A 25,813-nucleotide genomic window follows, 5' to 3' on the forward strand; every position below is an offset into this window, starting at 1 on the left:
ATGAGTGCTAAAGTATGGACCAAGCATGAATTGAGACAGAATTGTTCTATCACAGTCGCAATCTTTTCCATAAGATGTTCAATCGAGTGACAGAGTTCAGATGAAAGGTCAGAGGTGAAAGGTTAAAATTTCACTCTCCTCAGAAGCTGCCAAGCCTGCTGAGCATTTCCAAGTTTCCTGTTTTTAATCTCAGATTTCTGGCTTTTGCAGTATTTTGTTCCGGTGAAACTGAAGCCCTACCTATTCACACAGTAAAGACCCCTCAGCTTCTCTCAGACATGATGTAGAGGAGTTCTCCTTGGGTGTGCCAAACAATCCAAGGTGACAAAGAAATTAGCTGGTCATTATCATGTTGCCATTCATCGGAGCTTGCTGTGCTTCCTATGTTTCAACGGTTACACTGTAAAACTACTTCACTGACCCCAAAGCACTGTGGGATTCTTCTCTCCTGGTCACTGGGTCAAAATCCAAGAACACTGACCAACAGCACAGTGGCCATCATGAACAGCAGCACTTCGAGAAGGCTGCTCACCATCCCCTTCTTAAAAAGCGATAAAGTAGTATTTGCTGGCCTGGTCATTACCACCCACATCATGTGAATGAATGAATGAATGAATGAAAAAAAGGCACAAGTTTTTGTTTTCTTCACACACATGATATGGACTGGTCCAGTATTTATTCCCATCCCTATACAAATTACTATCCAAACACAGTTAGAGACAGGTGGACAGCACAGAAATCAATCTTTCAGTCCAACTTGTCCATGCTGACCAGATATCCTAAATCAATCCAGTCCCATTTTGCCAGCTTTTGGCCCATATCCCTCTAAAATCCTTCCGGTTTCTATACCCATCCAGATGCCTTTTAAATGTTGTAATTGTACCAGCTTCCACCACCACCTCCGACAGTTATTTCTATACACGCACCACAATCTGCATGAAAAGGTTGTTCCTTAGGTCCCTTTTAAAATCTTCCTCCTCATCCGAAACCTATGCCTCTCTAGTTCTGGACTCCCTTACCCTGGGAAAAAGAATTTGGCTATTTACCCTATCCACGCCCCTCGCGATTTTATAAACCTCTAAACAAAAGATCACCCCTCAGCCTCCAATGCTTAATGGGAAATAGCCCCAGCCTATTCAGCCTCTCCCTATAACTCAAATCATCCAATATACTTGTAAATCTTCTATGCATCCTTTCAATTTCACAACATCTTTCCTATTAATCCAACATACAGTCAAGCACAACACAACAGGCCACTGTCTCAATAATGATGTTTGAGAACATATCTTGATGCAAATAGTTCACTAAAACGTTGGTCAAATAGTACTGTAAATTACTCAATTAAGTTTTCTGTAAGCTTAGGAAAACAATTCATTGTTTTCTTTTCATGTCCAGATCAATTTAAGATTCAAACATGTTATAGTATTCCTACATAATCAGATTCTCACTGGCTAAGTTAGGTTTCTAAAATTGAACAGCATAATGTGGCCATAATAAAGTGTAATTAACATCTATATAAATATCATGCATATGGAAAGGTTAATCTGCTCAGGTGTTGAGGATATAACTAGCAGAATAAGTAAGGGAGAACTAGCGCATTTGGATTCAGAGGTAGTTTTTGATAAGGTGTCAAGCATGTGGTGCTGGAAAAGCACAACAGATCAGGCAGTATCAGAGAAGCAGGAGGATCAACATTTGGGGCATAAGCTCATCATCAAGCTTATGCCCGAAATGTTGATTCTCCTGCTCCTCGGATGCTGCCTGACCTGCTGTGCTTTTCCAGCACCATACACTCGACTCTGATCTCCAGCATTTGCTGTCTTCACTTTCTCCTACCTTTTAATAAAAAGGTTCCATGTAAGAAACTAGAGACACATTAAGAGCACTTGGATTGAGGATAGCAGACTGGCATCGTTGAGAATTGATTCAAGACTGAAAACAGTGTGGAAATAAAATGTGTCTTTTTCCAGGCGGAGGCAGTGACTATTAGTGTGCCACAGGGATCTGTGCTTAGACCTCCAGTATTCACTAGATTAGAACTAAATGCAGCATTCTCAATTTACCAACAAAACCTGATGGGATTAAAATTTGGTGGGAAAATACAAGGAGACTGCAGGGAGATTTACAGAAGTTGAGTGTGCGTGCAACACATGACAGATTCAGTATGATATGGATAATCACGTAACTATACTCATTGATGTGAAACAAAAAGGAAGAGTATTATTGAAACAGTAATATATTGGGAAACGTGCATGGACAAAGGGATCTGGGCATCCTTGCACACCAGTCAATGAAAGCAGACAAACAGGCACTGTAAGCAGTTAGGAAGGGAAATGGTATACACAGGAACTTCGATTATCCGAAGGACATAGGCGGGGAACACTTTGTTCAGTTAATCAAATTCTGGATAATGAAATGCCAGACAACACAGTCTAACTGAGCGTTGGGACCTTGCAATCTTGCCAGATAATCCAACGTTCGGATAATAGAGGTTTCTCTGTATTTGCCTTCATCACAAGAGGCTGGGTTCTGAAGCAAGGATATCATACTGCAGTTAAAAAGAGCCTTAGGTGAGACTACACCTGGAGTGGTATGTGCAGTTTTGCTTTCCCTACTTAATAGGGAATATACTTGCCATGGTGGAAGTGCAGCAGAGATTCACTAGGCTAATACTGTGGTGCCGGGACTATCCTATTGCTTAATATAGGTTCAACTGTATCTGTATGTACTAGTGAGGATGAGAGGTCTCTGATCAAAACTTACAAAATTTTAAAACAGGGTTGGACAGACTTACAAGGAGAATGTTGCCTCTTGTTGGGGAGTCTAGAACCAGGGGTCAGTATCAAGATATGGGGGTAGACTATTTAGGACTGAGATGAGGAAACCCCTCCCCCCACCCCCAGGGTTGAGGAATCGAGCACTAACCACGTCAACTTATGGTTTATGGGGAAAGAATAAAAGGGAACCTGAGGGGCAACATTTTTACGCAGAAGGTGGTACACACATGGTATGAGTTGTCAACAGAAGTGTTTGAGCCAGGTACATTAACGAGATTTAAAAGGCATTTGGACAAATACACTGAAAGGTTTAGAAGGTTAAAGGCCAATTGCTGGAAAACAGGATTAGCTTTGGTGGACATTCTGGCCAACATGGTCCAATGTGGGTCAAAGGATCTGGTGCCTGTGCTGTAGGAGTCTAATTTCTTCACTCAGGTGGTCAATCTGTGGAATTCATTACCACAAAAGGGCCAGGTCAGAGTATACTTACAGAAGAAAAAAAAGGAAAAAAATTTTTAAAGGTATTAGTGGCAAGATGGAATACGGCTTGGAGATATATTTAGTCACAATCATTTTGAATGACAGAGCAGTCAAAGGGCTGAACAGCCTACATCTGCTCCTAGTGTCTGTGAATTCCATATTTGTTGAGGTTCTAGGCAAAACAATGCATTAGAACTCTCACCGTTGTTAGCCATTTAAACATGTTAGTCCTGAATTCCCCCCTCATGTTCCTGTACTTTCCTAGCCCATCATCTTGTCAATTAGGAAATTTCAGTTTTTCAACACAGTGTCCATCCATAAAGTCACTCCAGAGATTTTCTGAAGCATAAGCAGCAGCAATTGTGTTACAATAAAGGATTCAGAAAGGTCTGGGCAGGGTAGATGCTGAGAAATTGCTTCCTCTGGCTAAAGAATCTAAAACGATGGGGGAAACCATTCATAATCTTAGACCCTAATTGGAGGATAAGGGATCAATTGTTTACAACTGAGATGAGAAACTTTTCTTCAAATGGATTGGGAACTTTTGAAATTTCCTATCCCAGGCGTGTTATGGAGCCTCCATCATTAAATATATTCAAAAGGCTGAGAAACAGAAACATCAAGGAATGTGGAAAATCAGCAGGAACATGGTATTGAGGTTAATGAGCTGCCATGATCATATTCAATGGTGAAGCAGGTTCAAGTCAACCACATGAGCTACTCCTGTTCCTATTTCTTGTGTATAGATAACCTTGCAACTGGCGTTTCCCAGATGAAAAGGTACGGTTGGAAGACTGAAGCAGAAATTTCTGTGGAATACTGTACATGAGGAACCTGCCAGAGGAGTGACCCATACTGGGGCCCAAGTCCACAAACAAGACTAAGCGCTTTTCCAGGACTACTGATGATTTGGGTGTGCACATCATCCTCTACACCAGCAATTCTAGCTGCTTCATCTGCAGTGGTTTCATTTAACTCCCATTGTTCAACCTCCCAGACACAGGCTAAAATTTAAACAAACATTTCATTCTAACTACTGGTTACAGAGTTTGAAAGTGTTCCCTGATGGGAAAACAAAATGATTAAGGAAAATGTAGTTAGTTAGATTGGATAGAAATGATGTGCATTGATATGGAGAAGAGGCAGGAGATGGGCACTAGGTAATAGGACCAATGGAGACTTGATGGGCCAAAAGGCCTCCTTCTGCACCATAACAGATCTGAGATTCTATGGTAGTTCACAAGACAAGGATATATTCCATATGTGTACACCTGCTCCAAAATCCCCTAACACAGATCAATGTGGAGATGCTCATTAATTCAAGATGGAAGCCATTGTGTTTTTCAAAAACATACTATCAAAAATCTTCACAACTCATTCATCCTCACTAAAATTTTTATAGTTTCTTTGGGATTAGCATCTCATCAGCAATACTCTATTTGTTGCCCATCTCCAATTGCCTGAGAACATATGGTGAGCTACCTTCTTGAATCATTGTAGTGAGCACACTCTTGAACACGCTGTTAAAAGGAGACAGTTCCAACATTTTTGTCCCAGCAACAATGAAGGAACAGGGATACATTTCCAGGTTAGGATAATGAGTGGCTTGGAGAGGAACTTGCAGATCTTGACATTCCCATATCATTTCAGTTAGTTGTCTTGGATTTGGAAAGAGCCTCGGTTAGTTTTTGTTGTGCATCTCTTAGACAGTACTCACTGCTACTAAGCATCAGTGAGCAGACTGAACGTTAATAGTGTTGGATGTGGTGCCAATCAAATGGGTTGCTTTGTCTTGGATGGTGTTGAGCTTATGTTGTTGAAGCTGCATTCACACAAGTACCCTCACAAACCCGACTTGGAGATGATAGGGGTGAAGAGGTCAGAATTTCCAGCCTGGTCCTCAAAGTATTTATATAGTGGCTCATTTAAGTTGATGGTGAGGGATTCAGTGATGGCGATGCTATTGCATGTCAAAAGGAGGTGGTTTGAATCTCTTGTTAGAGAGGGTTACTAGTTAACATTTGTACCCCACGAGTGCCATTTGCCACACAATCAGCTTAAATCTGAATGTTAAAGGTTTTGTTATGTAAAAAGGTAAAAACTGCTCCTGCACCCGAGAAATGGCAGACCTCCTGCTGACAAATTGGATCTCTTGTGCTGAAGGTAATACCAGTGGAGATGTTTGGATTACAGCATTGAGTCAACACCCTTAAACAATATTACACCATTCATAAAGAAGGTCCAAAATAACATGGTTAAGAATCCTGAACAAATCTGGAACTCCCTCTGAAGTGCTGTTACTATTTTCACTGATAATCCTGCATTTCCAAAGTCCCGCTGTAGTCCAATGAAATGCGAATGATCAAACCTGGAAACTGTTGTGTTACTGCACCCAAGACATTGATACAAGTCAAAGACTTGAGAATGGGGCTGATTATCAAAAAGAAAATCTTACTCTTGGTGGCAGAGGGATGGCTGGAGGTATTAAGCAGCCATTTTGCTATGGTCTTCACAATCATGGATGTTATCACTACCTGGAAAATTGCCCCCATAGCAGTTGAAGAACTGAACACAAGTACGTTCCATCTGCTGTTTGTGATGCTTTGAGCTATGATGCAGGAGGGTAATACTTACTGATGAATCCTCTGCTGACTGAAAGGAGCTGTGTAGCAGTCTGTGTCCTCCAGATCTGGTAACGTATCCTTGTCCAACTTCATCGGTTTCCTTGGTAACCATCCTCTGAACCTGCTCAACCTTTTCTCCATCCTGTTAGACAAACACACGACAGTTATACATGGTCTAGTCCGACTGCTTAAGCCTCAAGGGAATTAGATACAAATAGAAATTGAGTCAGTTGTTGCAGATGTAAATTTGCGCTTCAAAATTAAAAAAAAGCAAAAAAAGGTGTCAGTCTGAACTGGAACAGAGCGGAGTATTTGCAGAGCAATTAATCTCTAGCTGACCCAAGTCAGGCACAATTACACACTGTGGCTTTAAAAGAGGAATAAAAATCTTTTTGCCCAAAATGCAATTTAGCAGCTGAATAACAGACCATACAATAACATATTAGTTCAGATTTCCTGGAAGCTTGCAGCTTGTAATGTCAATGTCATTGCAACATTGACAAGTACCCAATGATCCACTGACTTCTGGCATTAAGTAATACGAATGCCTGCATTATACAGTACCTTCCTGAGGTTTTGATGGTACTGTACCACTTCCCTTGCCAAAAACAAATTAACACCTTCAGCACCCCAAAACCACTTTTTAAAAACCACAGTCAATGGCACCTGTCTACTTGCTAAATTAACACCATCAGATCATATGGCCACTTTAGATCGATTGAAATTAATGTTGGAGGTTGCTTGTTAGCTGGGATGAGTCAAATGATCACACTAATATCCCCAACACAGGCGATCTCATCGCCTTTATGGGAGCTTACTGTGAGCAAATTGGCAGCCACATTTCCCATGCTGAAACAGTGACTACAATTCACTAGCTTTTATCAGCTTTGAGACTGCAAAGATACTGTACAAACATAAGGTTTACCTTTCATGCTTCACATTCTCAAACCAAATCCACTGTCTTAGTGGTGACCGAATTAAAAATTTAAAAGGTAACTTGATTCATTGTTAGACTTGCTGCCCACAGTTATTTTCATAGTATGTTTGACATCAGTAAAACACTGTCAGGTGACTTGACTTACTCCACAGAGGGGCGATTTAAAGTTCACAGGTGAGAATCTGGACATATGGAATGCTTGGGAGTCATTCCTGTTGAGAAAGTGCAATGTTTTGCTGGTACCTCACTGTAATTATTTATACTTTACAATTAAGAAAAGTTCCTAAAGTCAACTTAGCAATTGCTTTTAGATGTTGTGAAGAGTACTTGACAATACCAGTCTCTTTAACAGGCATGGCAAGGGTAAGTTCCCCTCCCCCCAATTCTTGGACAATTATTTCCACCAGTAAAAAAAGAGAGGACTGCAGATGCTGGAAATCAGAGTCGAGTGTGGGGTGCTGGAAAAACAGGTGGTCAGGCAGCTTCCGAGGAGCAGGAGAATCAACATTTTGGGCATAAGCTAGTCCCCGAAGAAAGGCCTATGCTCAAAACGTCGATTCTCCTGCTCCTCGGAAGCTGCCTGACCTGCTGTGTTTTTTCAGCACCACACTCTCAACAATTATTTCCATCAGTAAGGTTCAGATTTTTCAAAAATAACCTGAACAAAGAAAGACCCTATGTTTTAAACAGACTTGGCACTGTTTCAGCTGTCTCAAATATTAACAGAACGTTATTCAGTCATGGTGTGAGCATCACTGGCTGGACCTGCATTTGCCATCTTTAGTTGCCCCCAAGATGATACTGCCTTCTTGAACTGCTCCAGTCTGTGGTGGTGCAGGTAGACTCACGGTGTCATTAAGAGGGAAGGGGATTTAAAGGATTTTGACCCAGTAGCACTGAAGGAACAGCAATATACTTCTAGGTCAGGATGGTTCATTGTGAGAGAAACTAAGCTCACACACTTCAATACTTTCAGTCCGAGACAAAATCTGAATCAGTAGTGTCCTTTATTTAACTCTTGCAAGAGGGTGTGAAGTCCACTGTCTGTCTCTGTACAAGGCAAGGGACTCACACCGAATTCAACAAATACTCAATATTTATATTTGGTTCCTATTTTTTTTAAATTTCATTGCCACCCCCCCCCCCCCCCCCCCCCCCCCCCCGTTTACATCCTCCGCTTCCCTAAGCCCGGTACCCATTACTCCTGTTTATCTCTCGCCTTATCCGGCCTGGTCTGTGACAAAACACTTATTTCTGGCCTCACAAGGCCGTTTGACCTCATCCTGCTGTGGGTCATTGTTAGGTATATCCTTGCCTTACCATTATCTACTCCCTCCATCTGTACCACCCCTCTCAGCATCTCATCATTAAGACCCTTTTAATTGGGGTTTGTTCTTGTGTTTCTGTAAAAGTGGGAAACAGATGTTTATACCTATTGTTTGTACAGGCGTATCTAGCTTAACTGCCTCTCCTCACAACATCTTATCTAGTCGCCTGTATTATCTACCATTGTTTCGCAATCCCGTTTCTTTCTTGCGTACATTTTTAGCTAATACAAAAAAACCAATTATGCATTTCCTCCACAGTTTCCATTCTTCTTGACTCAGCTCTTGGCTGAAACAGTTACACACTGATGCGAGTTCATTTACTTTGTATAAGCAATTATAATTCCAGAAGTAACACTAATTTACCTATATCCCACTATTGGCAAAGAACTTGCAGATAGTAACCTATCAGCTGCCCTTGCCCTTCTAGGTGGCACTGGCCATGGGTTTGGAGTTGCTGTTTAAAGGAGATTTCGTGAATTTCTGCGATGTGTCTCATAGACAATACACACTGGTGCTACTGTGCAATGCTAATAGGAGGGCGTAAATATTTGTGGATTTGTTTGGAGACTGAAATCAAAAAAGAACCCATAGCAACAGGTGAAAGATTTTCACCAAGCAAAACCTAAAAGGATCGTAAGTTTGATGGACATGTTAAGTGACTAGTTGCTGAATGATGGGAATCTGGAACTCATTGCCTGTAAAAGTCAGAAAATGCAGAAACTCTCATTGTTGCAGTAGTATTTAAATGTGTACTTGCGATGCCATTGTATAAAAGGCTAAGTGCCAGAAAACGATCAGAATAGTTCTGTTGTTTTGTCTGGCACAAGCACAATGAGCTGAAGGGCCTTTTTCCATGTTGCAGATCTCTAATGATAAATCGGGTCATAGCATTTGAACTATCGGGGAGACAGTGGTGTTGTGGTAACTTCACAGGACTAGCAATCTAATGGCAATGTTCTAGGGATATGGATTCAAATCCCACCATTGATGATTATTGTAAAAACCCATCTGATTCACTAATGTCCTTTAGAGGAGGAAATTGGCTTTCCTTGACTGCATATAACTGCAGAAACACAACAATACAGTTGCCCTCAGGGAAACTTGGACTGGCCACGCCAAAGTCCACATTCAATCAATTTAAAATAAAAATAACTCTTCTGCTCTTGGCTCTTCATCTGCAAGATGTTCTATAAGTTACTGAATAGACTTTACTTCAAATTCACCAGCACAGTGTCAGAATATTTAATAAATGTTGTGCGTCACTATTTTTGGGGCACCAGAAAATATTGTGGTTTAAAAGTGTCTTTGTCTAAAACAGTGTCTCCAACCAACCTCACCATCAGCATCCCCAGACACAAATATAGTTTACAATACACTTTTGAAAATGATAATGAAATACCATAACATCAGCTCAACTACAGAAAGATCAAAGCTGACTCTCTGGGATTTAATTTGTTTTGGTCATGAGTTCACAAATGCAAGAATAATGGCAACAGCTTCAAACTGTTGGCAGCCCAATCCTGTACCCCATGCTGTATTACAGACTAGGAAGGAGGGATTTGGGCTCAGTCTAAAGAGGCTATTCAGTTCTGACTGAGCGAGGAGAAGTTTCAAAATTATGAATCTTTGAAAGTCTCTATTACAGGGGTTTATGGATGCTCAGTCCTTGGGGTTGAGTGTGTGTTTGGGAAGCTCAGGAAGTGAGGGATATAGGAATAGGGAAGGTAAATGCTGATTAAGTACAAGTCCAGTCATGATCATGTTGAAAAGTAGAGAATGTGATCTGTGCAGGGTCATTTTTGATTCCTTTAGAAGGCTTGCTCCTGCTTAAAAACCATTAGCCATATGGTCCTTTGCACAAGGTGCATTTTTTGCAAGTCAGACAAGTCTTTGATAGAAGCAACGACAGATGTTGGCATTTTCTCCAGTTGAATAAAAGATCCTCTAAACTAACATTACAGTATTATGGAATGAGGAGCTGGAGTATGCCATTCAGCCCCTCAAACATGTTCTACTATTCAAATCAGATCACATTGACCTACCTGTAACCTCAGAGCCACTTTCATCTATCACTGGTGGTCGTTCATTCCATGGCTTACCAAGAATAGAACATAGAACATAGAAAAATACAGCGCAGTACAGGCCCTTCGGCCCTCGATGTTGCACCGACCAAAGCCTACCTAACACACTAGCTCAATAACCTCCATATGCTTATCCAATGCCTGCTTAAATGACCATAAAGAGGGAGAGTCCACCACTGCTACTGGCAGGGCATTCCATGAACTCACAACCCACTGAGTAAAGAATCTACCCCTAACATCTGTCCTATACCTACCACCCCTTAATTTAAAGCTGTGTCCCCTAGTAACAGCTGACTCCATTAGCAGAAAAAAGGTTCTCACTGTCAACCCTATCTAAACCCCTAATCATCTTGAACACCTCTATCAAATCTCCCCTAAGCCTTCTTTTCTCCAATGAGAACAGCCCCAAGTGCCTCAGCCTTTCCTCATACGATCTTCCTACCATGCCAGGCAACATCCTGGTAAACCTCCTCTGCACTCGTTCCAATGCCTCCACGTCCTTCCTATAGTATGGCGACCAAAACTGCACACAATACTCCAGATGAGGCCGCACCAGAGTCTTATACAACTGCAACATGACCTCAGGACTCCAGAACTCAATTCCTCTACCAAGAAAAGCCAGTACGCCATATGCCGCCTTCACAGCACTATTTACCTGGGTGGCAACTTTCAGAGATCTGTGTACATGGACACCAAGATCCCTCTGCTCATCCACACTACCAAGTAGCCTACCATTAGCCCAGTAATCCATCTTCTTGTTACTCCTACCAAAGTGAATGACTTCACACTTAGCTACATTGAACTCCATTTGCCACCTTTCTGCCCAGCTCTGCAACTTATCTATATCCCGCTGTAACCTGCCACATCCTTCTTCGCTGTCCACAACTCCAACAACTTTTGTGTCATCCGCAAACTTGCTCACCCAGCTTTCAAGCCCCTCCTCTAGGTCATTAGTAAAATTGACAAACAGCAATGGTCCCAAAACAGATCCTTGTGGAACACCGCTAGTAACTGCACTCCAAGGTGAACCTATACCATCAACTACTACCCTCTGTCTCCTTCCAGCCAGCCAATTCCTAATCCAAACCTCTAATGCACCCTCAATGCCATACCTCCGTAGTTTTTGCATTAGCCTACCATGCGGTACCTTATCAAACGCCTTGATAAAATCCATACACATCACATCTACTGCTTTACCCTCGTCCACCTATCCACCTCTGCCTTCAAAAACACACCAGGACTCCGCTTCCACTACCTTAGAGTTCTATTGACTCAGGTCTGAATTCCCCCCCCGCCCGCCCCATGTTAAATGGATGACCTTTGATTTTTAAACAGTAACTCCTGGTTCTCCAAGCTTATTCAATCAGCAAGAATTTGCAGTGAATACTACAATATCTTACTTGGCTAAAACAAAAAGGTCAACTCCTGGAGAGCTGAAACAAGATCTTTAGAACATTCCACTATGTAATATTGTTCCACCAGAAGGCAATTGAAGAATAGTCACTGCACGAAACCAAGGTAAAGTTGAGTATTTAAAATCGAGAAAGTGGAGGGTTATCAACAAACCGTCGAATGCGCAGGAAACAGAAGCACACAGCCACAGTTCATGCAGATTAGATTTCAGGCAATGCTCAGATGCACCAACCTGCTCATGAACTTGTAACGCCGCTGCAGGTAATAGATTTTTCTCCTGGAAGAACAGCAAAAATGAAGCCAGTCGAGAAGAAAACCCGTCGTCAGTTACAGTATGAACTATCAAGGAAGGAAAGGGAGATTGAAGACATAAGCCTGCAAGAGGTAGGAGAAAAGACTAAAAGGAGAGATTAAGAGAGAAAGCGATCAATCACAGAATACAATTGAAAAAAAAGACCAATGAGGAACCGTCAAACCATTTGATTTTTTTAAAAAACATTTAAATAAAGGGCTGATTCTAGAAATGCTTAAAATTCAGGGAGATAGATAGATTTGGACACTTCTTTCTATAGAGGAGTTTTTTCTGACAAGTGTGTAGCTGAGACAAAAACAGAGTCTCTTTTGAAGGGGAGCAGAGGATGTTACAGGACCATGGGGAATGAGCAGGTCAGTAGGATGAGATTTGGATTAAATTAAAGCCACAGCAGGCTTAGATAAGCTGGTCCCAATGGTCTCACTGTGCTAGCTTCTTTTGTGATTTATTTATTTTGTGATTCAATAGATTTCAGAATAGGAGGATGTCAATCAGCCTACCCTGCCAATGCGTTGTTCAGGTTTATCATGGATGTAACCACTCCCTTCATCCTATGAATACAGCATCAAATCCATGATAATTTCTCACACTATTGAAGGTTTCAATTGAATTGCTCTTGGTCCCTCTAAGATGATGATTGAGACTTTGGATTGATTTAATTGGTAGGTTAATGTATATTTCTACAGTGCTTCCAACCAAAAGCACTCAATGTTCTTGGAACATAATCAGAACTGGATAGAGATGTATTATATTTTCAGATTTCCAATTTTTCATGGTGAGACACAGCTAAGATCTTCAACTTTAATGAAAAAGGAAAACATTGCAAAATAATTAGTGCAAGAAATTCAAACTACCAAAGCAAAGAAAGAGGTTGCGTTTGGTTCATATACCTTTTCCTGAAATGTTAGCAACCCCCTATCGATGTCAACAGGACTGTATCCCCAGCATTGAGTTAACAATCCTGTTTTGTCCAGACCCAAAGATGCAAGCAAAAAATTAAAATTTTATTTACCTGAAAGGCATCCGTACGTTCATTAACTCTGCATATCTACAAAGAACTTCCCATGGGGCATGTAACTTCACAAATATGATATCACTGTTGGTTAGTGATGACTGCAAAATGAAAAATATTAATACAAAGGTTTTTTTTAAAAACATTTTCATTAAAGTATTCACAGCATTTGGCTTAAATAGAGTAGAGACGTACAGCACAAAGATCTTTTTATCCAGCTCATTCATGCCCAGATAGGATATAAATCTAGCCCCATTTGCCAGCACTTGGCCCACATCCCTCCAACCGTATATCCATCCAGATGCCTTTTAAATGTTATAATTGTACCAGCCTCCACCACTTCCCTCTGGCAGGTGATTCCAAACATGCGCCACCCTCTTCATGAAAAGATTGCCACTTAGGTCCCTTTTAAATCTTTCTCCTCTCATCTTAAACCTATGCCTTCTAATTCTGGACTCCCCCTACTTGGAGGAAAGGTCATGCTTATTCACCTTATCCATGCCCCTCATGATTTTGAAACCTCTAAAGGTCACCCCTCAGCTTCTAACGCTCCAAGAAATATAGCTCCAGCCTATCCAGCCTCTCCTAGTTCAAAATCTCCAACCCTGACAACATCCTTGTAAATGATAACCATATGATAAATGTTATCATAAGCAATTCCATTTTAAAGACACCATGAACTTGCATTCCAAGTTCTTTGTTAAGCAACACTCCCCAGGACCTTACCACAAAATGTATCACCTCACATTTATCTAAATTAAACTCCATCTCCACTTCACAGCCCATTGGCTCACCTGATCAAGGTCACAATGGACTCAGTTGTAATCTTCCTCGCTACCCACTACAACTCCAGTATGCTCACATCCAAATTTTTTTTTAATATATATAAATATAAATATAAATATAAATATAAAGGCAAAACGCTGTGGACCCAGCACCAATTCTTGTGGGACATTGCTGATCACAGGCCTCCGGTCTAAAAAACAATCCTCCACTGGCAAGGCAACTGGTTGCCATACCCTTATTAGCTACCTTGAAACAACTGAATGGCTTGCTGGGCCATTTCAGAGAGAAGTCAACATGGGCGTAAAGGTAGAGTCACAACAGACCAGACTGGGCAAAGAGGACAGATTTCACTTCATAGAGAACATTGAGCCAAATTGTTGTTAACAACAATCTGATAATATCAACACTTAATGACCATGAAGCTAAGTTTTCTAACAAAATCCAGCTAAGGAGTTTCAAGTTCCCCCAACTGCTATGATGGAATTTGAACTCATGCCCCTGGGTCATTAGTTGATACTTCTGGATTACCGGGCTGGACAGTAAATGCCCACACTGGGTGATATGCTGATTGCGGTGGGGGCACAAAATTGGACAGGTGTCCAACACACTAACTCATCAATCACCATTCAAACTAATCCCCATAAGCTCAGGAGATGGCTGGATACCAAAATCATTGTTACAAATGGTCAATGTAATTAAGAGTCAATGGAGTTGGTGAAAAACCCATCATCATCACTTGATCCCATTATCTCAGTGCCCAAAGCATTACAGGGTTGGCATGGGCAGCCCATTTCTTTTCCCATAAAAGCAATTTAAATAGGGCAAAGCAAGCAAGGAGTACTGGGGTGGGGGGGTTGGAGGTTGCCCTTTGCTTGAGGACACACTCTCCCCTGCCCCCGAAACTGAGCATCCCTTCTTCCCTACCCACCACCTCTTAAAATAGGCAATACCCCTCAATCAACACCTGCCCCCCGCCCCAGTTTGTCTTGAACTGTGATCCATAGCCCACCTGCAGCATCAGCAGCAACCACTGTCCAGCTTTGGCACTGTTGCAACTCTTGGAGGTGCTGGCCTCTGATGAACAGCCCCTCAATTAATGCTGGTTGTTGTTTATTATTGCCACTGGGCAGATTTTGTTTATTCACTGGTCAGTGCCTGACTGAATTTCTCTGGGGACAACAGTCTGCACCCTCAGTTACTTTCAGCTCACTAGTTCAGTAACATACACCACCACACAGTTTCTATCACAATGTTCTATAAATCCTTTTATCCCTCAAGAATAGTTTTATTGATGAGAAATTTCAGTTATAAATGATGGTTTGGAGAAGTGGGACTGCTCGAGGGGAGAAGACAACTGGGATACTAATCGTGTAATTTTTTTTATTTCAAAAATATACATTGGTACATGGACAGTTAATTAAACTACTCAAATCTACACAGCCAAATTACGTCTTTGATGTTCACCATACTCTATTTACAGACCACCTCTTGGCCTATAGTGGAGGCAACAGCGAGGCCCAATTACTGAATGGGCCCCTCTTCTTCAGCAGAGGGACCTTACACTGTGGTCTTTACCCACCACACCTTGGCAGCAGCTGCCCCAAACTTCAGCGCATCCCTCAGCACGTAGTCCTGGACCTTGGAGTATGCCAGTCTGCAACACTCAGGGTTAACTCCTTCAACTGGAAGACAAACAAGTTTCGGGCAGATCAAAGAGTGTCTTTCAGAGTTGATGATCCTCCAGGCACAGTTGACGTTTGTCTCCGTGCGCGTCCCGGGGAATAGACCATGGAGCATAGCGTCACGTGTCAGAGCTGCTCGGGACAAACCTTGACAAACACCACTGCATTCCTCTCCAGACTGCCTTTGCATAGGCACATTCCAGAAGGAGGTGCGCGATAGTCTCATACCTTCCACAACCACTTTGAGGGCAGCGTGGAGAGTCCAGACACACAGAAAAGGATCTCAGGCAGAGTCCTTCTCGCCACCAGCCAAGCCATGTCTTGGTGCCTGTTAGAAAGTTCTGGCGATGAGGCATTCTGCCAAATGATTGACAGTCTGCCCAGCTGCTCAACAGGATCCACCCCTCCTTTTCCTGAAGGGTCTCAAGGACACATGCTGACCACTTCCTGACGGAAGTGTGGTCAAAATCTTCCTCTCATTACTCCATAAAAGGACAGGTAATACGGAATGGGGTCCAACAATTTTTACAGCGTTCCATGGGAGCGAGGCCGGGCCCATCCTTCGCAGCACCGGGGACAGGTAGAACCTCAGTATGTAGCGATACTTGGCGTTTGCCTACTAGGGATCCACACACAGCTTAATGCAACCACACATCAAGATAGCCATCAGGGTGCGGGTGTGTTTATTCCCCCTTTCTCCAGGTCTTTACACATTGATCTAATCCACTGTAATAACAATTCATTACTGCCAGGCCACCACCACTGCTTAAAACTGATGCAGGCAAGGGGTTACCACTGTTTACTCTAACTAAAAAGTACACCTTCAAGTGTTGAGGGGTTGAGAACAATGGTCAAAAACTAAATTGATAACACTAAAAAAACTGTTCAATCTTTCTGTTGCTGATTGGAACTTTCCAAAGCTACTTTTTCAAACAAGTTTCATTCCACTTTCACAGTTCAATCCAGTAACATCAATAGAATGTAACCAATGCTCTTAACTGATGCCACCATTAGAACAAGAAAAACTTCTCTTGTACTAATGGGCTCACCCTTACTCATGCATTAAACTTTAAACTGTGCTACAATACACGCGAATGCACAGAGTGTAGTAAAACCACTGGTGGGCTGCAGATGTAGATAGCCACATGATGAAAACTACATTGTAGCTAAAAAAAAAGCGACTTGGCCCAAATAATCACTCACCAATGTATAGCTTCAGTACTTTAGCAATTAGGCACTTTTATCATCTTGTACTCAAGATAATTTGCAAGAAACATCAATGTAAAGGGAAAACAACAATTTGAGCAGGGAATTTGATTTTTTTTTTCCCCCACACTACCGCCTAACTGCTGTAGTGCTTATTTTCCCCAGCACCCATGGTGTGTGTGTGTGTGCAGGTGAGAGACACAGTGAGAGACACAAAGTGCACAAATCTTTATTTAATTTCCACCACCAGGAAAAATAGGAAAACACCTGAGTGGCCAGTGACAAGCAGTGCCCTTCACATCAAAGAGAGCAATGCTGCGTGATCAAACAGTGAAGGGGAGGGCAGGGACTAAATCAAAATAGAAGCAGGGAATTTGATTTGGTTGACAAGTTGATTCTGATTGGTAGAGGAATTGTCCCGGTTAACATTGATTTGCAGTCAGCGGCCAGACTTTGTTAAAGACAAAGTCTGGCCAGACAACCAGTGTTTAAAATTTAAACAAACGTTGACAGTTAATAGTCACAGGTTGCAGATCTAGATGATAAGAAACTGAGACACGAAATGAATAACATAAAATTGCAAAAGCACAGACAGGTTTGGAATGGGAAGACAAGTGTCAAATGAAATTTAATGCACAGAAGTTTGAAGAGATCAACTTTGATATGACGAATGCAGAGAGACAATATAAAATGGAATACAATTTTAGAGGGAGTACAGGAGTAGAAGGAATCAGATAGAACATACATATGGATAGATCATTGAGTGTCACAGGACAGGTTTGGAGAGTGCTAAGTAAGAGCACATGGTATCCTGGGCTTTGTACTCTGTGCCGCTTTTGTTTAAAGATTCGGAGGGTGTGGTAAACCTTCATCAAGCTGCAGTGTTGAGTCTACTTTGAGACACTTTTTTAGGAAGGATACAGACAGTACTGGATGCAAAACAGGTTCCCAGAAATGAAGTTTCTAATCCACAGAGCTAGTAATATAGGAGATTGGAGAGAAGTTGGCCCCACTCTTCAAGGAGGAGAGAAACTGAAGACTGCAGTTGCTAGAGAAAGGTCAGGGTCAAAAAGAGTGGCACTGGAAGTCAGGCAGCATCAGAGGAGCAGGAAAGTCAATGTGTCGGACAGTGTTTGCATTCAGGAGGGGTCTGGATAGAGCAGAGAGCTACCGCTCCCTATGTTGGAAGGATCAAAAACCTAAGGATATAAAATGAAGGCAAGAGAAATAGCAGATGCAGAAAGTGAATGGTTGGGATCTAGATGGAGGCAGGTTCAAGCCAGGCATTCAAGAGAGAGAATTGAAATACTAGCTGAAAAGAAAATAATTTACAGGACTATGGCAAAAGCTATGAGTGTTGCACTAACCCACCCCTTCAGGAGAGTGAGCACAGACGTCATGACTGAATGATCCCCTCCTGTGTGGCAACCATGTTATTACTCTGCGATTGAGAATTTATATTGGGTTGAGTTAAAGGAATTTAAATTTAAATCTAGATTAACTGCTGTACTAAATGTTCCAGACGATCTTTCCAGTGAAACATGCAGGGAGGTTCACATCTTCAAGAATTCTAATGAAGCAAAAATGAAAATGAGACAATAAAGAGATCAAATTTATGAACTTGGGAGTCCATCTTCCAGATGAGGTCATTATCTTCACAAAAGGTAGCAAATCAAATATTTTTCCAAAAATATTTGCCAGGAACTTAGAATCTTATTAATTAGTTTCAGCCGCTGTTAACCTTTCTGTCAAAATGGGGACCAGTTAAAACCCAACCTTAGGGATGATAGATTCTGGGGAAGAGATAAATCTGCTAGAGACTGCCTTGTTAGTGAGGAATAACATTAATTAGTCAAGATTGACCAGTTAGATAAATGCCATTCTTCAAAGTTTAACCTGAGGGAAGGTCAAATAGTCTTGTAAATTTCTAGGCTGTTTGGTGATATTTAATGGCTTGAAAGAGGATTTATCTGCCTTTTGTTTGAGAGGATAGATTTTTATATACATCAATGTTGGAGTATTTGAAGCTCAAGATGTAGTCTCTCAGTAGAGTAGGGATCTACCTCGGTTTTTGGGAATGAGAGCTACTAAATGGGCAGGGGCCACAGCTTGCTATTAAGATCGTGAAAATTCTACAAATGGAAGTCTCTGGATCACTAGCTCAACAAGTCACTTGAAGCATGGTGTAGGACTACAGATTAAAAATTTGATGAAGAAATTACAACACTTGAAAATCTTAGATAAAAAATGTGATCGTATAACTCATGGGAATGCAACAGGAGGACAAGACAAACCCCTCTCCCAGACAACAGCAGGGTCTTAGGAGCTTGGCTCAGTTGGTAACAACTAGGTCCCAGACTCAGACATTACATTTTTTCTTTCATGGTAGTGGAGGCTGGCTCATCCTTAATTGTCCTGGAGAAGGTGGAGATGAGCTGCCTTCCTGAACTGGTAGTACTGGGAACACCAATGTTGTCAGAGAAGAAGGAGTTACAGAATTTTGACCCTGCAATGCTGAGTGAACAACATATCCAAGTCAGAACAGTGAGCAGCTTGGAGGGGAACTTGCAAGTAATGGTATGCCAATGTATCCGATGCCCCTGACTTCTAGATGGTAGGGGTCACAGGTCAGACAAAAAAGGCTTGCCAAGTTGCTGCAGTTCTTGACATAAACACTGCACAGTAGTTGTGAAAGGTGTGATCTTTTTCAGGTGGTTGATGGGATGCCAGTTAAGTGGACTGTTTTGTCGTGTATGGTGTTGACGAGGTGTTTGGATGAGTGAAGATGCAACAACAAGTGCAGAGTATTCCATCACGCTCCTGCTTTGTGGATGGTGAACAGTTGAGACTCCGGTGGTGAGTTACTTGCTGCAGAATTCCTAGCTTTGAGCTGCTCTTATAGACATTATTGCTGGTCAAGGGGGTTCAGTTAGCTAAGTCTGCTGGACAGCTCATTTGTGATGCTAGTTTGTGGGAATCCTCAGGTTAAACCACCAGTTGCCCCTCTCTGTAATGAGCACGCAGCCCTGTCCTCTGGGACCGTAGCAACTTTATGGCTGGTCTAGTTCAGTTTCAATGAATATGGTCTTGGGGTTTTCAGCAATGGCAGTGCTGAATAACGCGAAGAGGTAGATGGTCTCTTGTCAGAGATGGTCATAGCCTGACATTTCTGGGGCACAGATTTTACTTGCCACATCTGCTTTTATTGTTAAAACTCACTTAATTCCAAAGATGATTTTACATTTCTGCACATGTGATATCTCTCTCCCTGGAGGAGATCTGAAAGTATTTCACAATGATTCGTTTTGATGTAAAGTTAATAAGTTGACCAATGCTGTAACCATCTTACGTACAACATAATAACAGGAGGCAAGAATTTGCCAAGCTGCTTTCTTTTTTAAAGTTGGGTTTAACGTAAGGACGTTTGACAGGGAAACCTGGTTGCTGTCCTTTGAAGTGATGCCACATGATATTTTTATATTTGCCTCAAGATTACCTGGAATTTCTGTAGCAAGACAGACAAGCTTCCAGTTAATTCCTCATCTCATACAATGGCTTCTCTGACAATGTAGCACCTCCCCCATCCAAGGCATTCTAGTTCTGTATTGAGACTTAATCCCAGAAACTCAGCCTGACTTTTCCAAAGCAGTTTCCAGAGACAACCACCATCATCTAGAAGGACAAGGGCAACAACTGCATGGGAACAGCAGCTATAGGTCATTTAAAACACAGATTTGCAACCATATCACTGTTCCTTCAGTTCACCGAATCAAAAGCCTGAAACTCCCTCCCCGAGATCACTGTATGTGGGATATAGGTAAAGTAATGTTACTTCTGCAATTAGAATTACTGATACAAAGTAAATGAACTCACACCAGTGTGTAATTGTTTCAGCCAAGAGCTGAGTCAACAAGAATGAGAACCATGTGGAGGAAATGTATAATTGTTTTTTTGTATTAGCTAAAAACGTATGCAAGAAAGAAATGGGACAGCAAAACAATGGTAGATATTACAGGCAACTAGATAAGATGCTGTGAGGAGAGGTAGTTAAGCTAGATACACCTGTACAAACAGTAGGTACAAACATCGGTTTCCCACTTTTACAGAAACACAGGAACAAACCCCAATTAAAAGGGTCTTAACAATCTATATGAGAGGGGCGGCACAGATGGAGGGAGTAGATAATGGTAAGGCAAGGATATGCCTAACAATAACCCACAGCAGGATGAGGTCAAATGGCCTCGAGGCCAGAAATAAGCATTTTTTGTCACAGACAAGGCCGGATAAGGCAAGAGATAAACAGGAGTAATGGGTACCGGGCTTAGGGAAGTGGAAAGTGTAAACTGGGGAGGAGCAATGAGATAAAAAAAAGAAGCCAAATTATATAAATATCGAGTATTCGTTGAATTCGGTGTGTGTGTTTGTCCCTGCCTTGTGGACAGTGGACATTGCACCCGCTTGCAAGTGTGAAATAAATGACCCTACTGATTCAGATCTTGTCTCGGACTGAAATTATTGGAGTGAGTGAGCTTTGTTTCTCACACTGTAGATGTGCTTACACCATGTGCATTTTAGCAGTTCAGGAAGGCAGCTCAACAGAGAAGGATAGGCAATAAAAATGGATCTTGCCAATAATATTCACCTCCTAACAAGGAATTTTGAAAGACAGCTTGGTAGGTTTGATTCACAACTGAAACCACCCTCCTGAGGCACAGGGAGATCTTCAAAAGTCTTCCCATCATTGTAAACATTCACAGTAAAAAAGTAAATATTTAATTCAATAATCTTCAAATTCTAAAGAAAACTCTGGCTGAAGCATTGTGCCCTTTGTAGGGAAGGATTTACTATAATAAAACAAAGTCATTTTCTGTTGCAGAATGTTTTTCAATGGTTAAATGCAGGCAATTATAGGATGCTGCTTTCACCATTTCACACTCAACTAAAGAGAATCATTAGGAAGAAAATTGTCCCCATCATTACCAGGGTTACTTTCTCTCATTAATTCTTCTCCATTATTCTGGAGAAGTGGCTAATTAGCTCATTGGAATCTCATTTGTCACAAACAAGGAACAAATGGGAAAAAAAAACAAATAATTTTCACAGATGGTTCAAGTCTGGAAAGTATTGCCATAGTGGTTATGGAGGTTTAATGGAGGCATTCCATTAGAAGATAGTGATTTAAAATGGAAACTAATGTGCAAGGATTGGGGAAAGGCAGGAGAGCGAACACTAAATCCTCATGCTCATTTGAGAGCTAAGACAGACACAATGGGCTAAAAAGTCTCAGAAACCTGGAAGGAGATCTGAGAGTAGGCTGGTCCATCAAGCTTATTCCATCTTTGATCTGATCAGGGCTGACCCAAATGTAATCTCAAATATATATTCTGGCGACCCATGTTAACCTTTCATAGAATCCATACAGTGTAGAAACAGGCCATTTCATGCAACTAGTCCACACTGACCCTCCCAAACCCATTCCCCTATTACTCTACATTTACCCCTGACCTAACCCAAACATTCCTGAAAACTATGGGGCAATTTAGCATGACCAGTTCACCTAACTCGCACATCTTTGGCTTGTGGAAGGAAACCTGAGCACCTGGAGGGAACCCACGCAGACATGGGGACAACGGCAAACTTCACACAGACAACCCAAGGCTGGAATTGAACCTGGGTCCCTGGTGCTGTGGGGCAGCAGTGCTAACCACTGAGCTGCCCTGGCTGAAAAAGAATCTATCCCTGCCTTAAAAATATTCAACGTCTCTGCTTCGACCACCTTCCCAGTCTCCCACAAGAGTTCCAAAGGTTTGTGACCCTCAACTTTTCCTCACCAAGAGAGCAGTCCAAGACTGTTGAACAATGACCCCTAATTCTAGATTTTCCCAGAAAAGGAAACATCTTTCCCACACTTGGTCTGTCAAAATCCATCAGGTTCTCAGATTTAAACTCCAGCAGAAATACACCTAGCCTATCCAACCTGTCCCCATAAGATGGCTGATCCATTTTATTGGCGTCATTCTTTAACTAAAAGGTACCAAATACTGAACACAGCACAATACATAGCGCTGATGCAGTCTCACCCATGCCCTGTATAAATGGAACAATGTTTTTGGATTTAATTCCCGTTACAAATATTTTATCAAATAAAAATAGAAACTGGTGAAACTCCATTCTGGCAGCATCCATGGGTAGAAAGTAAACATTTTGCATCCAATGACCTCAAATTTCAAATATAAAAATGTTGATCTTACTTTTCATGCACCTTCTTTGCAACTGGGCATTCCTTGCTCTGTTCAATACCCTATGATTTTTGTATGTTGTTATCATCTGCCTGTACTGCCAAAACAATTTTTCACTGTACTTTAGGTACACATGATAAAAATCAAATCAAAATCTTCCGAACCAATTAGCAGCTAGAAAATAGTGAAACTACTGAAGATGGGGGAAAACAAAGGGGAGTGGACAGGTGGAGACACAGCACACAAGTGAAAGTGAGAACCAGAGCAGTTGAGTGAGGGAGACGTGAAAGGGATAGACAGACAAGGGAATTAGTGATGGCAAGTCAGGACAGCAGAAAAGCTGAATAAGTGATAACGAGGGCTGGGAATAGGGGAGAATGGGTTGCTTTCAGCAAAGCTATTGCACAGCAAAACAGAACCAGGTGCAGGGTGGATCCAGTAAGTGGAAGGATAAAAATCAGGCTCAAAGTTATCGGCCGCAATGTTGACTCCTCATGGCTGCACCATCCCCAAGTGGGGAAGGAGGTGCTGTTCTTTCAACTTAGAGGCTCACTGGAACATGGCAGCAGGCCGGTGACAAATGTTGGTGTGGGAACACTGGTGTGTTGAAGTGACAGGCAACTGGGAGCTCCGGGTCATTTTGAAACTGAGAGCAAAAAAAGTGTTCTGCAAAGCAGTCACCAAGCTCCCCAGTGTAGAGGAGACGACATTGTGAGCAGCGAATACAATAGACCAAGTTGAGTGAAGTACAGGTAAATTACTGCTTCGCCTGGAAAGTGAGCTCTTTGGATTGGTGAGGAATAAGTAGTAAACTGGACACATGTTGCATCTTCTGCAATTGCATAGGAAGGTGGGAATATGGAGTGGTATTAGAAGTGGACCAGGATATTCTGTACGGAACAGTCCCTATAGAAGGTCGACAAGGGAGGGGAGGGGAATGTTCGTCTGATGCTGGCATCCCACTGGAGGTAGCAGTAATGGCAACTCACGATCCTACAGATGTGGAGGCCAGTGGGATGGTAGGCAAGAACGAGGGACCCTATCGCTGTGTGGCAGGTAAGAAAAGGGGCAAGGGCCAAAATATGGGAAAAGGGTCAGACTCAACTGAGGTCCCTGTCAACCACACAGTGCTGGGGAATCCTCAATTAAGGTGGAGATTTGGAAGTTCCTTTATCGAAGTTGGCATCGCCAGAACATAGAACATTACAGCACAGTACAGGCCCTTTGGCCCTCAATGTTGAGCCACCCTGTCATACTAATCTGAAGCCCATCCCACCTACACTATTCCACGTACGTCCATATGCCTGACCAATAATGACTTGAATACACTTAAACTTGGCAAATCTACTACCGTTGCAGGCAAAGCATTCCATACCCTTATTACATCTGCCGTATACTTATCTCCCCTCACTTTAAAGTTGTGTCCCCTCATGTTTGCCGTTCCCATACTTGGAAAAAGGTGTTCCCTGTCCACCCTATCTAACCCTCTGATTATCTTGTACGTGAAGGAGGAGGAAAGGGAAGCAGGACGTGAGGATGCATTGGGTAACAGAGAGTCAATGGGTTTGTAGCAGATACTAGTGGCCAGCCTATCCCAGAAATGGCAAAGAGATGATGTCGAGGAAGGGAAGGGAGTAGTCAGATGGACCAGGTGATGGTAGGATCGGAGTGGAAATTGGAAACAAAGTAGATACGAACACTTCTCCAATCCTGGGAGAGAGGGGGAAAACAGCAGTGATGTAGTTGATATTCCTGAGAAATAGGGGTGGTTGAGGGCCAAAGTAGGAGTGGGACAAAGAATGTTCAGTGTACTCCACAAAGAGACAGACTTAACCAGAGCCCATGCGGGTACCCATGGTCACCCCTTTAACTCTTCACCTTCAGCTCTGAAGAAATTGTTCAGAGGGAGCTTGAGCTCAGCCAAGTAGAGGAGAGAGTGGTGTCTGATGGGGACAGGTCAGCCCTTTTATCCCCCAGGAAGAAGCAGAGTGCTCAGAGACCATCCGGATGGATGTGTAAAGGGATTGCATGGTTAAAAAAAAGGGTGATGGCTGGATGTTGCAAACTGAAAATTCTGAAACTGACAAAGCATAAGAATCATGAATTTAAAGTGAAAAGGGACTCAGAAGGCTCAATACCGGCCTGTTTACTTCCTCCCTCCTCACCAGAGGCCTAGACACATCTTCATAGAACAATGCAGCACAGAACATGCCCTTTGGCCCACGATGTTGTGACGGACATTTGTCCTAGCTTAAGTAGCTATCCATGTACCTATCCAATTGCCGCTTAAAAAGGTCACCAATGATTCTGACTCTGCCACTCCCACAGGCAGCACATTCCATGCTCCCACCACTGTCTGGGTAGAAAACCTACCCCTGACATCCCCCCCTATACCTTCCACCCTTCACCTTTAAATTTATGTCTTCTTGTAACACTGTTGTACCCGGGGAAAAAGCCTGATTGTCTACTCTATCTATTCCCCTGATCATCTTATAAAACTTCTATCAAGTCACCCCTCATCCTTCGCCATTCCAATGAGAAAAGGCCTAGCACTCTCAACCTATCCTCGTACGACCTATTCTCCATTCCAGGCAACATCCTGGTAAATCTCCTCTGCACCCTCTCTAAAGCTTCCACATCTTTCCTAAAGTGAGGCGATCAGAACTGCACACAGTACTCCAAATGTGGCCTTACCAAGGTCCTATACAGCTGCAACATCACCTCACGACTCTTGAATTCAATCCCTCTGCTAATGAATGCTAATACACCATAGGCCTTCTTACAAGGTCTATCCACCCGAGTGGCAACTTTCAAAGAGCTATGAACATAGACCCCAAGATCCCTCTGCTCCTCCACCTTACTAAGAACCCTACCATTAATCCTGTATTCCACATTCTTCTTTGTCCTTCCAAAATGGACCACCTCACACTTGACA

At 42.3% G+C, this 25,813-nt stretch overlaps 1 protein-coding gene across 1 annotated transcript in view; it reads right to left on the minus strand.

The window, feature by feature from the left end:
• Positions 1-25,813, minus strand: part of LOC132825045 (anoctamin-4) — a 180,132-nt gene that overhangs the window by 48,076 nt on the left and 106,243 nt on the right. The window contains exons 8-10 of the mRNA XM_060840051.1: positions 12,966-13,066; positions 11,873-11,917; positions 5,892-6,023 (exon numbers count right to left, since the gene is read on the minus strand). Coding sequence (XP_060696034.1) covers positions 5,892-6,023; positions 11,873-11,917; positions 12,966-13,066 — 278 coding nt within the window. The remainder of the gene's footprint in view (positions 1-5,891; positions 6,024-11,872; positions 11,918-12,965; positions 13,067-25,813) is intronic.

Source organism: Hemiscyllium ocellatum, chromosome 19 (assembly GCF_020745735.1).
Source record: "Hemiscyllium ocellatum isolate sHemOce1 chromosome 19, sHemOce1.pat.X.cur, whole genome shotgun sequence".
Classification (NCBI taxonomy): Eukaryota; Metazoa; Chordata; class Chondrichthyes; order Orectolobiformes; family Hemiscylliidae; genus Hemiscyllium; species Hemiscyllium ocellatum.